This window comes from Gymnoscopelus braueri, assembly GCF_963280865.1.
Source record: "Gymnoscopelus braueri genome assembly, chromosome: 6".
NCBI classification, from domain to species: domain Eukaryota; kingdom Metazoa; phylum Chordata; class Actinopteri; order Myctophiformes; family Myctophidae; genus Gymnoscopelus; species Gymnoscopelus braueri.
In genome coordinates, this window is record NC_137607.1 from 27491134 (window position 1) to 27506081 (window position 14948).

The 14948-nt window shown below is 41.4% G+C and overlaps 1 protein-coding gene across 3 annotated transcripts in view; it reads right to left on the minus strand.

Annotated features, from left to right (window-relative positions):
- Positions 1 to 4334: 4334 nt before the first annotated feature.
- The window catches only part of acsbg2 (acyl-CoA synthetase bubblegum family member 2), a 31047-nt gene continuing 20433 nt past the window's right edge, over positions 4335 to 14948 (minus strand). For all 3 annotated transcript variants that reach the window (XM_080431285.1, XM_080431286.1, XM_080431284.1), the window contains exons 5-15: positions 14297 to 14385; positions 13023 to 13143; positions 12676 to 12756; positions 11477 to 11626; positions 10895 to 11074; positions 9701 to 9882; positions 9259 to 9501; positions 8217 to 8434; positions 7606 to 7745; positions 5615 to 5861; positions 4335 to 5421 (exon numbers count right to left, since the gene is read on the minus strand). In XM_080431285.1, the coding sequence (XP_080287411.1) occupies positions 5303 to 5421; positions 5615 to 5861; positions 7606 to 7745; positions 8217 to 8434; positions 9259 to 9501; positions 9701 to 9882; positions 10895 to 11074; positions 11477 to 11626; positions 12676 to 12756; positions 13023 to 13143; positions 14297 to 14385 (1770 nt within the window). In that variant the 3' untranslated portion in view covers positions 4335 to 5302. The remainder of the gene's footprint in view (positions 5422 to 5614; positions 5862 to 7605; positions 7746 to 8216; positions 8435 to 9258; positions 9502 to 9700; positions 9883 to 10894; positions 11075 to 11476; positions 11627 to 12675; positions 12757 to 13022; positions 13144 to 14296; positions 14386 to 14948) is intronic.

Genomic DNA, 14948 nt, shown 5'->3' on the forward strand with positions numbered 1-14948 from the left:
ACTTGGTTGCTCAACTTAATGGGTTTTGTCGTTCAACTAAAAAAAACGTTTCAGTTGCAAATCAGTTTTCGTTGAGTGACATGGTTGTGCAACAAAGTGTAAATTAGGCTTAAGGAACAGGTGTTGGGATGAGCTAACCATGTCGATCTGGTTTTAACCGGTGAACTGTTAGATTTTAAAATTTTAAGTATTTTTCTGTGTACTGTATTTCAGTTCTGATTTGAGCTTCTTTTTTTTACTCAAAAGTATTCACGTACTCTGGTTACGCAGCCCTGACACAAAACGATCAACTTCTTTCACCCTATTTAACTATTTGTTTTTCATCTTTTTTTCATTCAGTTCTGATCCCTTGAACCTGAAGGAAAGCGTTTAACACCCCATAGGAGACAGTAGCAGGGCTGTAGGGGATGGGGAGACTATATATTATATACAAGTGTATAATAAACCAGGTAGAATGTCTACTGTGTGGATTTTAAAGAGGTTGAGGACATTGCAGAAAGAAGCAGCAAATGGTTCATAGCGAATAAGTGTTTCTTCTCCAGATGCTGTGAGGAATGTGGGGGTTGGGTTTGGGGGGGCATGTGTGGGTGGGGGGGGGGTGTTTCCTGTGTCAGTGGTCGTCATAATGTGTCTGTGACGGGACAGGGTTGCCTGTATTTATCATGGTTTCATTTTTATTTTTTTTATTTTTTTAGGTGGGTGGGGGTGGCGGGTGGTTGGGATAGGGGTGGGAGTACGTCTAAAATGTGTTTCATATATGTGGTTGATGCTATCATAATGGGCCGAACAAAATGAACTGGACGGCAGAAGAACAAGGCAATTTGGTATTTAAAAAAGAAAAAGAGGAGAGGAAAAAAAAAGGAACTTGGCATTACAATGCCACCATGTGGTCATACGATGCAAGTTGTTAACGAGGACAAAAAATGTTATTTTAATGTTATTTTTTATTTTGAAATCATATTAATAAAGTCATTGAGTACTGTCTGCTGTTGTGGCCGCGCGTCCGTTCACTGACCTGCGGTTGACCCGGTGATACCTCTGCAGAGGGTTCATGTAGGGTTCATGGTGGGGTCAGTGATGTCCTGCAGACCTTGGGGTTAAAAGGACAGGCAGTAGGACAGACAATGGTCATGATGCATGGGCAATCTATTGAGGAAATGTTGCTATTAGTATAGACATTTATTGGCAACTGGTCAAAATAAATAAGGACAACGGTGCACTGTGACACTGGAAGGTTGACTGCTTTTGTGAGAAAACATTGCCATTATCCTTTATGTTCCCCTGTGGAGTTAATGTCCATGAGTACCTGTTATCTGAAGTGAAAAGTTATGTTTAAGTGGTAAAAAGAAATGCGATATAATGCCACTTTTTTAAATTTTATTTAATCTATAGTGTTAGAAGTAGGCTATTTTTTACGTAAGTAAAAGCAGGGGTGTAGTGCTACTTTTTAGAAGTGGGGGAGCGCATCTATACCGCTTGTTTCCCTCTACACCAAACCTCTTTGCCAAAAATAGCCGATCTACAAGCTCACAACGCATCCAGAACATGGATGTTGGTGGTTCAAGTGGTTTTGACCAAAACCAAAATCCTATTTTAGAAGTGGGGGAGCATTGCTCCCATGCGCCCCCTTCCACTACACCCCTGTTCATACATTCTTGATATTACAAAATGTAGATTAAACTAGAAAAAGTGCTCCTCGGAGCATAGGTCTCCGCAAGGGGCCTATTACACGAAAGGAGAATTAAATAAGCCTGGATTTAAGTAAAATCCAGGTTTGACAAAGTCTGGTCCGTACAGCCTGGTTTATTCCGTTCCATGAACGCCAAGCCAGGCTGAAAAGGAGTGACTTTGTCGAGCTAGACCTTGTCAAGCCAGGATGGTAAAGCCAGGCTTCACGTATTCCTATTCACCTGTTTCCTAGGCTGTGTTTTCCACTTCCTGTCGGATTTCATTGGATATCATTAGTCATCTGACCAGTTTCATTGGATTTCATTGGATCAAATCGACAAGAAGTGGAACACACACAGGAAGTGAAAAGCCTAGGAATGAATACAAGACTATGAAGTCGATAGCAGAATCCTTGAACTTGACCAATCATGGAGCCCAAAACCAGAGCGGCGTTCTTCTCTGTGGCTGAACAGCAGCACTGCAGCAGCTCATGGAACAGTGTCGTTCCCATAGACTGTGGTCGTTCCCAGGAATTACATTTAGGGCAGGCGAGATCCCCCCCCCCCCTACGAATGGGGGGGGGGGGGGTGTACTCGGGGGAAACAAGTTAACAACAACACTACACACACTGACTACAAAACTGAAAAACGTTAATAAAAACAATATGCAAGTATAATCAATCAATTCTTCAGCGGTGGTCTCTTCATGTTGTAGTTTAGTAATGAATGGCTCAAGCTGCTCTCAGAGACCCTTTATGCCAGGTGAGTACAGGTGATGGCCCAGACCCCAGACCCCCACCCCTGGCACTCCTGGTACCCCATGAAGACAAAGGCATACATTTGCATCACTATATAGGCGTGCCTGCCCGCGTGAATGGACGAGGAGGCGGGCTAATGGTCCGATGGCCACTATTCTGTTTGGATTTTTTTCACTGCCTGTTTTTCAGTCAGTCTTTTACTTCATTTTCTAGGGGAGGCAAGATTTTAGTTCCTGCCTCTACGGTGGGTACGCCACTGATAGCGTCACAATCATTTTTAACCACTTAGCTTTGGCTATTCAAAAATAGATCTACAAGCTCATTGAGCGGCACCGAGTGCTATGAGCTTGTAGATCTGCTATTTTTGAAAAATCTTAAATGTGTGCATATCTTATATATATATATACATTTTTAAAGCGAGTAACTTCACAGCTAAATTGTCATGGTAACTAAGGCAGGATTGCTTCAAATTTATTTTGTGAAACCGGATCATGGATAAACATATCCAGGTTTACTGTTAAATTAATCTGCCGAGCTAACTCAGCTTTCGTGAAACCGATTCATGGCTGATCCTGGATAATTTAAGCCAGGATAGCCGATTAAACCTGGTTTATCCCTAATCCAGGTTTCGTGTAACGGGCCCCTGGTAACATGTTACCATGGTAACCAGTGGTGGAAGTGGTACTCAAATGTTTCACTTAATGAAAAGTATCAATACCACAATGTAGAAATAAATACTCTGTTACAAGTAAAAGTCTGGTATTCACAGTAGAGTAAAAATGCAAAAGAATTGGCATCAAAATATACTTAAAGTACCAAAAGTTAAGTACTCATTAAGCAGTGTACCATTTCACAAGTTTAAAAAATCTATACATTCTTTTGAAAGTAGCAGATCTACAGGTAAAAAAAACACTTGAGTAAATGTACTTAATTACTTTCCACCACTGGTAATACACTATTCAGTATGCATTGTGAAACATATATAACCATTCAAAGGGATCCTATCAAAGGAATCCATTGAGACATTTCAAGAGTACATGTTTTATTTTTTATCGCTGTATCATATCACACATATGGAACATTCTGATCTCTTATGACTGTACAGTTGCTGATATAAACCGCCCTGCTCCACCATCCTACAGAAGCAGGAGCAACATGCATATTTCTATCTTCCCACCCTGACGTTCTTGGGAAGAAAGGCTATCCAAGCTCTCAAATCTAACTAGGGTCAGGTAAACACAGCATTCAGTTGTCTAGGGGAACTCAAGTCACTAGAGAACTGGATCACCCAAACATGCTATGGATTACCGTCATTTCCTCATTAAACAACGCTACAATATATGCCTTCTGGCTTAAGATTCCTTTGCAACATTTCACTTTGCACTAATACACGCAAAGAATATGTACAATTTCTAATATCATACAGACAGAAATCAGCTCTTTGGATTGTAGTAGATGTCCCCGACCCATTTTCTTCTAAATAAAGAATTTCGAAAATGATTCACGCCATCAATTAGACACCATTTGGTCATATCAAAATTGGTTTGTTGCCCAATAGCCACTTTGATGTGGTTGGCAGAAATGTTTAAAGGACAATTCCTTTAATTCCTCATCCAATGTGTAGGTGTGGTGACAGCAACCTTCTAGTGTAGATATATTTTCCAAAACTCACAATCTGACTTCTGCCCATCCATATATCAATTCTGCTTTCTTACATGCATACAGTACCAAACCTTCCTGGGCTGTTGGATCAGTGCACAGCGATTTGAAATAACATTCAACAAGAAAAATAAACAAAAGACAAGCATACATGTAGGCAAACAAATAAAAAAATAAAGAAATCAATTTTTGCATTATTTCACAAGGTCACAGCAATTCCACGACCAAATTATTACATATTCCAACAGGACCATGTGCGTATGCTTTAATATATAAACACATAACATAATACATGTTTATTGGTTACAAAAAAAATTACAACTGTGATATATATGGCTTGAGTGACATGGTTTCACAGTTTGAGGAAAGTTCATTTGGCTGTGCGCTATGAGTTATGTATTTGGAGCTCCCAATATGTGAAATCCTCTCTACAACGTAATCTACTCTGCCATCTACCACTACTGCCATCCTGTAATCAAGTCAGTGTAGAAGGACGTAGAAGGATTCGTGCCTACCTGCAACATGAATGATAATCGCTTTTCCTCCACGACTCTGAAACCAGACTGACAAAGAACAAAACAAAAGTATACAAACAATAAATAGGAGACTGATATGCTTCTTCACTGTTTTCCTTTCCCTGTCCATTAAAACTTAATTTCACCTTCCTCATTTAGGCAGGCCAGCCAATACTGGATGTGAGGATCATAGTTGGATGTAAGAGCTTTTAGAACTTTGGCAAACTGAAAACAATAAATAACTCAAGAGCAAGATTTAAAAAACAAACTAAATTATCATGTCCTATAGACTTTTGGATTCTATGCCACTGTTGTCTCTTGAGTATCACAGTACAATGAACAGTGCCTTTTCTTATGTACAGCCATAGCTACTTCATCTATTGATTATTGTTCTTCATCACAATAATACAAATAAATAGTTCAAATCAGCATACCAATAATTTCTCTGAATGCATAAAGATATTTTACAATGGCTTCTTGCAGATATTTTCTTTTCACACAACACCCACAAATGTAAACAAAAGCCCAACGATCAAGGCAGAAAGCTGGCACAACAGGCTTCGTGGGGAAGAAAGCTGCAAGAGGGTGTATATTATAAGATGGGAGGCGATTCGTGAAAAGGCATAATGTGTACGGTGTTTGTGTGATGAGTAGATAAAGTCTTTCATTGTGTCTCTCTCTAGAGTGTATTGTCTATGCAGCTCTATTTGGGAGGCAGGGGATTGTCAGGAGTACTGGGGGTCGCCACCTCTTTGTAGAAGTTCTCAATCTGCTCCTTGTACATCTTCATGACCACCGGTCTCTTCAGTTTCATGGTAGGACCTGGCAGATACACACACACCACATATACTTATCAGAACTTAGCAGTCAAAACGTTCATCATTCATCAGCTATGGTTTTTATGAGCCATTTAGTATTCAGTGCTAATTCTCAAGTCTACACTACGATACACACGGCTAATAAATGACTACCAGCAGGTGTCCTTCCCTGAGCACACATGGCCCCCCCAACTCACCCAGCTCTCCCCCGATGATTGAGAAGTCCTGGTCCAGGACGATCCACTTCTGGATACGCTGAGCGTTGGAGGGGGCGTTCTCGTTGGCCCGGTTGATTCCCTCCTGGATGGCGGCATGGACGGCACGGTCTCGGCCGCCGGCGATCTCGGAGACCTGTGTGGATTTGCTGCCCAGCTTCTTGCACAGCTCCACAGCCTCGGGTGTCAACTCATCCTCTGGGGCACCCGACTCCCCATTCACCTGGCACTGGACAAGAAAAAACCATGTCTCTCAATTAGATTGTTTTCCCAACCATTACATTCTTGAAGAATGCATTTGGAAAAAAAGAATAATAACTAGAGCACAGGTCTCCGCCAGTACTGTTCCTGATTAATCCTGTCTTACCTATTTATATTACATATTGTCACATGTCACTTGACCAATGTTAGCTTGGCTGATGGAAGCTCACTTAAAAAAAAAAAAAAGTTTTTTTCGAAGTGACGCACCTATTTATAGGTTTCTATTTCGTCATGCGTCTCACTAGCCAATCAAAAGCATTGGTGACAACATATTGTCACGTGTCACGCGAAGCTTGACCAATGTTAGCTTGGCTGAGACGGGGGGACACACGGAAGGACAAGAACGAAAACATACTCTCCACCTCTGGCGGAGACAATAATCAGCTTCCTGCTAAATTGTAATAATGTTGCGAAATGTTTGTCCTAAAACCCAGAAACATTTTGCACTTCCAGCTCCTGTACAAGCCACAAGCTTGTATGAGCCAGGTAGTTTGAAGAAAAACCTGTTTTATTTGCGATGTCACAGAGAAATACTACACTATCCACTGATTGGTGGAGCTCACCGTTACCATGGAAATGTTTACTGCACACATGAATGTCAGTCGGATCGTCAGTTTCTGCTACCACTGGATCCCATGATAGCTCAGAAGGATGGCCGTAAATCACTACAAGTCAACTACAATATGTTGTAGTTGTACACTATTACTAACTAATATAAAGACTAATAATGACACAATTTTAAAAGAAGCATGCTAAATGATCGTTGGAAGCATTGGATAGGTATGCGAAATGATTTATGCCGGGATCAGACGTTCGTTCACTCTTAAAATAATTAACATCTTGTACCTTCACCTTTATTTTTTGCATTTTCCAATACTTTTATAAACTTTAATCAAATGTTTTATGGTCACGATTCATCTTGTAGTTGGTTGGCTTGGTTCCAGAATTAAAACTCTTTATAAGGATTTTCTGAAACATCTATGGAGTAAATTATTGGGAAATTAAGTGTTACAAACTGGGCTGTTCAGAACATGGGCAGCACGTTGCGCCATACAGTGTGACTAAGTGTCCACTGGGTGGCAGTCTCTGCACTAAAATGGCACTTGGAGCTGGCTTGCCCTTCTCCAACACTCCTCTTGCAATCAGTTAAGAATAGCATTTTAACCTGCTTCGCCGATTAGATAAAAATATTTAAATAGATAAGATGTTAACACAAGATTGATTCAAAATGACACAAGATTGATTCAAAATGCTTGTCAGATACAGTATCACAAACACGATAACCTGTGTTGTAGTAATTTCTCATCAGATAGTCTGAGTGAACCTGGTGAATATCTTATCACATGCCATAACACCGTCTGTTTAAACGAATGGCTGGGTAAGAGATTATGTTAACTGTGAAGACTCAAATAAAAAAAGTTCAAAAGACGTTTTACAAGTTGATGCTCAATCTTGCTGAAGGATGTGTAATATGAACAGTATATCCTTGCTATCGGGTGGAAACAAGACAGAATTAGCAAAAATAGCAGATCTACAAGCTCAAAACATGTCGCATTTGAGATTGTAGATCTGCTATTTTCGCTACTTTTGTGTGACAAAGTTGGGCATTAATTTATGAAAAGTTAAAATATGTAGATAAGAGATTTCTGCCCCACAGCGACGATATCAATCTTTGTATGTGAGGTTACAGTGTGTCGCCTTCCTAAGCTTACCTTGATGGTGAGCAGCATGGACAGGAACTTCCTCTTGTCTCCAATCAGCATGGCGTTGCTGATGAGCGGTACAGCCGCCTTCACAGCATCCTCGATGGGAACAGGAGGGATGTTCTCTCCACCTGCTGTGATGATTAGCTCTGCACACACAAGGTTCAATTACTTGATGTGAACAACTTCCAACGGCAGTTAGTTTTGTTTAGGTGTTGATAATCGTGGCATGACTACAGCTACCATGGTTTAGGGAAGATCTAGGAAGAAAGAAACATTCTAAATGTACGTGTGGGTGCGTTTCCCGTAACTCTTTTTTTCCTCCATGGGGAAATTTCACCAGCATTAGCTTCCATTGAAGGGGAATTTCACTGGTATTTAGCGTACATAAAACAATGTGTTTTTGATACGTTTTATGGAGGCTGGCGTGGATTTTCCAGCGCAAGCTGTCCGTACAGAATGTACTGGCAAGTGTCATGTCTGATTTTGATACAATAGAGCAATAGGATTTTATTTATTTCTTCTGGGTGCTACACAATTCCTCAAGGCCACTAGTCGGGGCCAGTTCAGGTGGTGAAATTAACGCTCAAAAGGGCCAAAATACACGTTGAGCGGTTTACCTTTGATGCGTCCGGTAATGAAGAGGAATCCGTCCTTATCATGCTTGCCAAGGTCCCCAGAGTGCAGCCAGCCGTCTGCGTCCAGAGCCTCCTCCGTCTTGTCAGCCATGTTGAGGTAGCCCATGAACACGTGGCGGCCCCAGAAGCAGATCTCGCCGTTCCCCTCCTCGTCTGTGTTGTGAAGCTTTGTCTTGCACCCTTGGATCTCCTTCCCACAGCTGCAGGGAAAATTATTCAGAACCGTTTATCCACATGAACCCCAACGTCCCTATTCTGGGGGCGAACACTTGGCAAAATAGCAGATCTACAAGCTCAGAACGTGTTGCAAAGTGACTTGTACATCTGCAATGTTCTGCATGGTTAGTATCATGTCAGTGTCATGGTCAGTATCATGCAAGTATTACTGACATGGTCAGTATCATGTCACTTTTTTCACCTCCCATATAGGCCATTCATTCCCATTTCCGCCTGACAAGATTTTACACCATTTTGAGCTTTCTTCAAAACACTTTTTGCTACTAGATTTTGTCCAAACCTCACAAATTGGTATAAATTATCTCTGGGGTCATGTGATCAAGATGAATCAGATCAGATTCAATTGGCTAGGACTACCTTCCAAATTTCACGGGCCCTATGTAGGCAACGGCCTGGCAGAGACCTGCACTCAGAGGAGCACACTTTTCTAGTAATTTATTTCTGTTACAGCGGAGCATAAACACCAAGCTCAATGATTTATGTTGTTCGGTCACTTAGGCTTGGTATCATAGACCATCCAGTGTCATCTACTTTAGAGTCTACATTCACATTTTGCTCATATGAAAAATCTGTGCAGTGTAATATTACCCCGTGGGAAGAATAAATGTGGATTGGACATTTTGATTGCAGACCCTCTCATCTTTCTGAGTATTGATTTTTATTCAGACCTGTGTGTGTGTGTGTGTGTGTCTCTCTTAGGATACGATAGCCTTTACTTCCAGCCAAGTACCACTAGTGTAATGAGAGTGAGAGAGACAGACAGAGAGACGGGGTAAAAGCAGGGTACCTGGTGAGTCTGAAGGCATCGGGCAGGGAGATGGTATGAGGACCTGTGCTCTCGCTCATGCCGTACAGCTCATACACAGGGATGTCCAGGCTGAGGAAGAACTCCAGAGTGTCTTTGGTGATGGGGGCAGCGCCCGTGTAGCACTTGTTACAGCGGTCCAGGCCCAAAGCCTTGCGCACCTTCTTGAATACCAGCTTCTTGGCCACGCGGTAGTTGAGTGGCGTGCGACCAACTGCTCCATTTCTGAGTTGAGGGGAGGAAAGTGTGTCACTTTTTGCACCTTATGACTAACCTCATGTACATACCTGATGCTTTTTTTATGCTATGTGTATATATTTATGTAGATAGCTGACACGTTTCTTTTCAGTTTTTCTCCTTAAAAAAATAGTATGAACATAGGATTCTTAATCCCTGAACTAGTGTCCGATATAAATGTACGTACTGGTTCATCTTGTTGAGGTTGGTGTGTAGCCCCACATCCTTGGCCCAGATGGCCACCTTCCTGGTAACGGTGGACGACTTGGCCCCGGCAGACTTCATCTTTTCCTGCATCTTTTCCCAGACACGGGGGACGCCCATGAAGGCTGTGGGACGCACCTCCTTCAGGGTGGTGACCAGGGAGCCCTGGGAAGCCAGAGAGAGAGAGATAGAATTGCTTAATTGCTAGCAGACAACAGGGCAATTGACCATATTCACAGGGTGCTCTCTCACGCTCGCTCACTTTCTGGTGTGAATATTATGGTCAGTGTCTTACAGCACACAGAGGAGAGAGGATAATGGGGATGAAAACACTGTAAATAGACAGTGTTCAGGCATGTTATCCTCAATCCACACTGTGTGTTTGTTTGCAGAATAAAAATAATTCAACATCTGAAAAAGAAAATCGCAGAAATCTGCCAATGCAACATGATGCAATTAACTACTATAAGTAAGCACACAAGCTCCTCATGCAGTAGAAAGATCTTGTTTGAAGCATGTGTGCCCTCAAATGGTCAACACATAACCGTTTCACAAACAAGTCTCTCTCATCCGAGTCCATGTGTCCACCCCTCAGGGAGGGTATCTCTTTAACTAGAGGCTTAGCTAATCTGCATCTCCTAACTGGATTACATGCTTGCTGTGTGTTAATCAGATAAAAAAAAGAAAAACAAGACGATGCCGACGATGTGGAGGAGGATGATGAGGGCACGAGAACACATGATCCCATGGAGATAAATGTGGTATCTAAGGCCCTTTTTGAAATGCGTGAAACCAATCCTGAAGATTCCTGTGAAAAAACCCTGAATGACTGAAGGCATTGGATGGAAGGGTGGCTGGGACATTCATGTTTTTATTGCAAAACTCTTCAGAGACAAGGCTGCCCTTTTTTAACCACATGAACCCTCACGTCCCTATTCTGGGGCAAACATTCTGCAAGAATTGCCAATCTACAAGCTCACAATGCGCTCCGTACAGATCCCTGGTTTCCGTGGTTAAATAGATCAGTGACGCACTATAAGACTGAAGAATGTTAATCAGTGGTGGCCATCGACGCAAGAATATTCCCTTACGGTAACATTACGAGTTCGTATTTTCCATACAAATATGCTGAAGAGTAGACATGCACACATACAGTACAGCCACACAAAAACCTTACCTTGAGGGCATCTGGCTGTGCGAAGTAGGTGGCTCCTCCGACCTTCATGGTGACCCAGATGTCAACCATCTGAGCGGCAATGTGGCTGAGGGGCAGGTAACTGATCACAGACTCCTGGGCCTCGGTGGTGGCGTCTGACAGACGTACGTGACGGCTGGTGGCGAAGGCTGTCCACGTCAGCTACAGGGAGGAAGACACGGGAAGGGAGAGTCAAATTGCAGCATTTGAAGTGTCCAACATACACATACCTCACCAACTCAGGTTTCTCCTCTTATCCATCTTTTTATTTTGAAACGGTTATAACAGCAACATTTGTGTCAATGTTTAACGTCCTAAGAACTGATTTTGTCCATTCAATATCCCTTTATGTAGTCGTGATTGGCAATTTGGGGTCATTTTCTATGCTTGAGTTATGTTTCAATTGCAATTCAATTACTGTAACATGCTGCTTTGTCTCCCGGCGTTATGAATTGTATTCAATTATAGCTGTCCTCCAATACAGTAGCTGGACTTAAGTAAAGTCAGTGCTAAGAATGGAACAGATGATCTTAGGTTAAAATGCCGTGGTTCATTGTAACTTACATTATCGTGGCTGAGCATGACTCCTTTGGGCTGTCCTGTGGTCCCTGAGGTGTAGATAAGTGAGCAGCACTGGTTGGGCTTCTGGCTGGCGATGATGGCATTAAGAGGAGCGTCTGGCTCATCGCGTCCTAGCTCCATAAATTCCTCCCACTAAGAAACAGAAAGACCATAATATGAAAAATGAAAGAAAAAATAAATGTGGGGTTCTAAGACAAAATGAGGGAAAGTGTTTAGGGTTCTACAAATATAAAATAAGAAACCTTCACTGAATAGTAAAATCTAGTGTTTTAATTTAACTCATCACATCTGGTTCCATTTATTTGTACATTACATTACGTTACATTACATTACGGTCATTTAGCAGACGCTTTTATCCAAAGCGACTTACAATAAGCGCATTCAACATACTGTAGGTAGGGAACGAAACTACCAATCACCAGAAGTATTAAGTGCATTCTCTTCTAAAACAAGCAACTAAGAGTATACCTAGCACTAAAGTAAAAGTGCAATATATCAGCTACCTACTTTCATAAACGTATTTGTACACTCTTCTGGGTTAAAGGTAGGGTAAGTGATATTTTTGGGTTAAAACAAAAAGTATTTTGTTAAAAGGTTAAAGCACTATATTCTGATAGTAATCATTTCTATAGAGTGTTTGTTCAGTAACAGGAGTCTCCATGTCTCTCCAGCTCTTTAATAAACAGAAAATACATTTTCCGGTAGGTGTCAAAATCTCAGCCAATCAGGAGAAAGTACCCATTTACACTCTTCTGGGTTAAAGGTAGGGTAAGTGATATTTTTGGGTTAAAACAAAAAGTATTTTGTTAAAAGGTTAAAGCACTATATTCTGATAGTAATCATTTCTATAGAGTGTTTGTTCAGTTTGTTCAGAACTGAAACGAAAAAGCATTTTCTGTTTTATAAAGAGCTGGAGAGACAAGGAGACTCCTTTTACTGAACAAACACTCTATAGCAACGAGTCACACAATGAGTCACAGTACATGAGTACATGCTCATGTACTGTAAGAATGCAGCTCTTCAAGAGATCATAGACATGTTGTAATAGTGAGACACAATTTGCTGTGCTGAAACTGCCTATTCATAGAGTAGACAGTTCACAAAGAAAACTGCTCTACTGGCAAAGACTCAACACATTTACACACATCTTCTGTTATGAGGCAATTTTTAGACATTCTTACCGTGTAAATATTTGGTCTCTTTTCTTTTAGAGCATCTTTGTACTGAATAATTGCTTTCAAGTGTGGCAACTGGTCTTGAACCTGTGGAAATGTGTAAGCAAGCACAGAATACATTTCTTTGTGATCAAATGACTGGAAGCAGTTAATGAATACCACAGTAGCAATAACAGGGATTTAATGAATACCACAGTAGCATTAACAGGGATTTAATGACAAAAGGCAATAGGATATTGCTTTAAAACATCAACACCTGTAATGTAAGTAGTACTCTCAATATCTCTCATGGAAGAAAGATTTTCTGTGTCACAAGTTTAGTATTTGTAACTCTCTGCATGCTTTAAGCTCACCTGGAGGATCTTTTGAAGTTGTTTGTGGTTCTCCACAACAATCACATTGGCCTTGCAGTTATCTGCCACATACTGGCACGCCTCAGGAGAATTGGTGGTGTAGATGCCCACAGCAAACCCTCTGCAAACAGGAGAGGAAAATTTAGAGAGAGCAGTCTCGAAACATTATCTGGCAGGTCTGCAAAAGACAATGCTTATATGTTGTTGTTTTTTAAGTCTGAATCCCTCTGGGAGACTAAGTTAAGCAAAATTGGGTTGTTGCTGGACAGATTTCAGAAGCAAATATCTAGAGTAACTCCTAATTTCTGCACTCTCCTACTTTAAGTGTGTTATTATTCTGGGCATGTCATATTATATTAATTTCATTATTATATTCAAATGTCTTTTTATAATGCGTTGCGTAATGTTGCCTTGCCTGACTTGAGAGTGACAGCAAGAAACTCAAGAAATTCCAGCCAGTCAGTCAGTTCATGAAAGGGAGCACGTACTGTTCTATTGCATTTGGCAGCATGATATGCTGTGAGCAGCTCTGCTGCAGTCTACCAAAGAAACTTTTTTTCTCATCAAGACTGATTTGACAGTGTACAGTTTCAATACGATGTCATTTTCAGCGCCGACTAGAAACTGAAAGCCTGGGTAGTAAATCAGATATCAGTGTTTGATTGTGCTGAGATTAATTGCAGAGCACGGATTTAAGATACGTTCCCAGAGAAGAACGATCAGCACTCTGTTCTCACAGCTCTGAGAGCTACAGTTAGCTAAAATTGTTTCTGTGAAACACCAGCTGATTGCAGATGATGACAGATGTTGAGTCTCATAATAACCCATCTGTTATTGGACCCTGGGGCAAAGCGTGCCTTATCTAATGAATGGCATGTACAGTTCTTCGACAAGTTTCGATGACTGCCGTTCGATCCTTTGCAGCTCATTGCATGACACTTTCACTAGAACAGGTTCCATTCCAACTCGGGGAATCCACAAAGGTACTCCCAGGCAACAAGCAAGCAAGTAAATATACAAAGTGAATTTTTAACCACTTGAGCCCTATTCAAAAATGTTCATGTGCGATCTACAAGTTCACAACGCATCACATCGCAACGCGTTATGAACTTGAATGTGAAGTCACCCAGCATTCAAGTCTTGGACAACAGTGGTTGTAGAAGACCGACTTACTTGAAAGTAGAACTTACTCATAACACACTTTTAAATTTTACATCATGACACTCATGTCCGATGACCAACTATAATGGTAATAAAAATAGGCGGACACTCACCCTGCCAAGATGGCAGCAATGTCAGAGATGAACCACTCAGAGGAGTTGAAGCCCAGGATGCCCACACCATGATACCGCTCCAGACCAAGCTGAACAGAACACAAAAGCACTCTGAATAAACAAACAAACCTAGATGTGTGGAAGAACATGAAAATATATTTGATTTCATATTGAAACTTCTGTACAGAAAAACACACCAGCTGGAGAGGGGTTTGCTTGAAGTGCATTTCCCCTGTAGTTTCATTAAGATGGGAGCAATTAAACCAAATGTGTTGGAGATCATAATGTTAATGTTGTTATATACCAATTATGTCATGGTGAATGTGCTTTTTAAATAACTTATGAAGTCTTTCATAATGACAGTGGGAACGAGACACGAGGTGTGTCCTCAGATTCTGCAGAAATACAACACGGCCAAACTGTACGTCTCGTTAACATTTCATAGTGCAGAAAATTGATACACTGCCACCTGACACTGTTATGCTTGGCAACACGTGCTTGGGAGTGCAGCGCAACAGGTTCAGGGAGTCTATATGTATCTTGTATGCTGTCAGGTTCAGGGCAGCTTAAGGATCTTTGTGCGTCTGTTACAAGTTCTCAAATTCTGCCTGAACCTGACCCTACCCGACGTTTTCGGGCCGGAAGGTTGGAA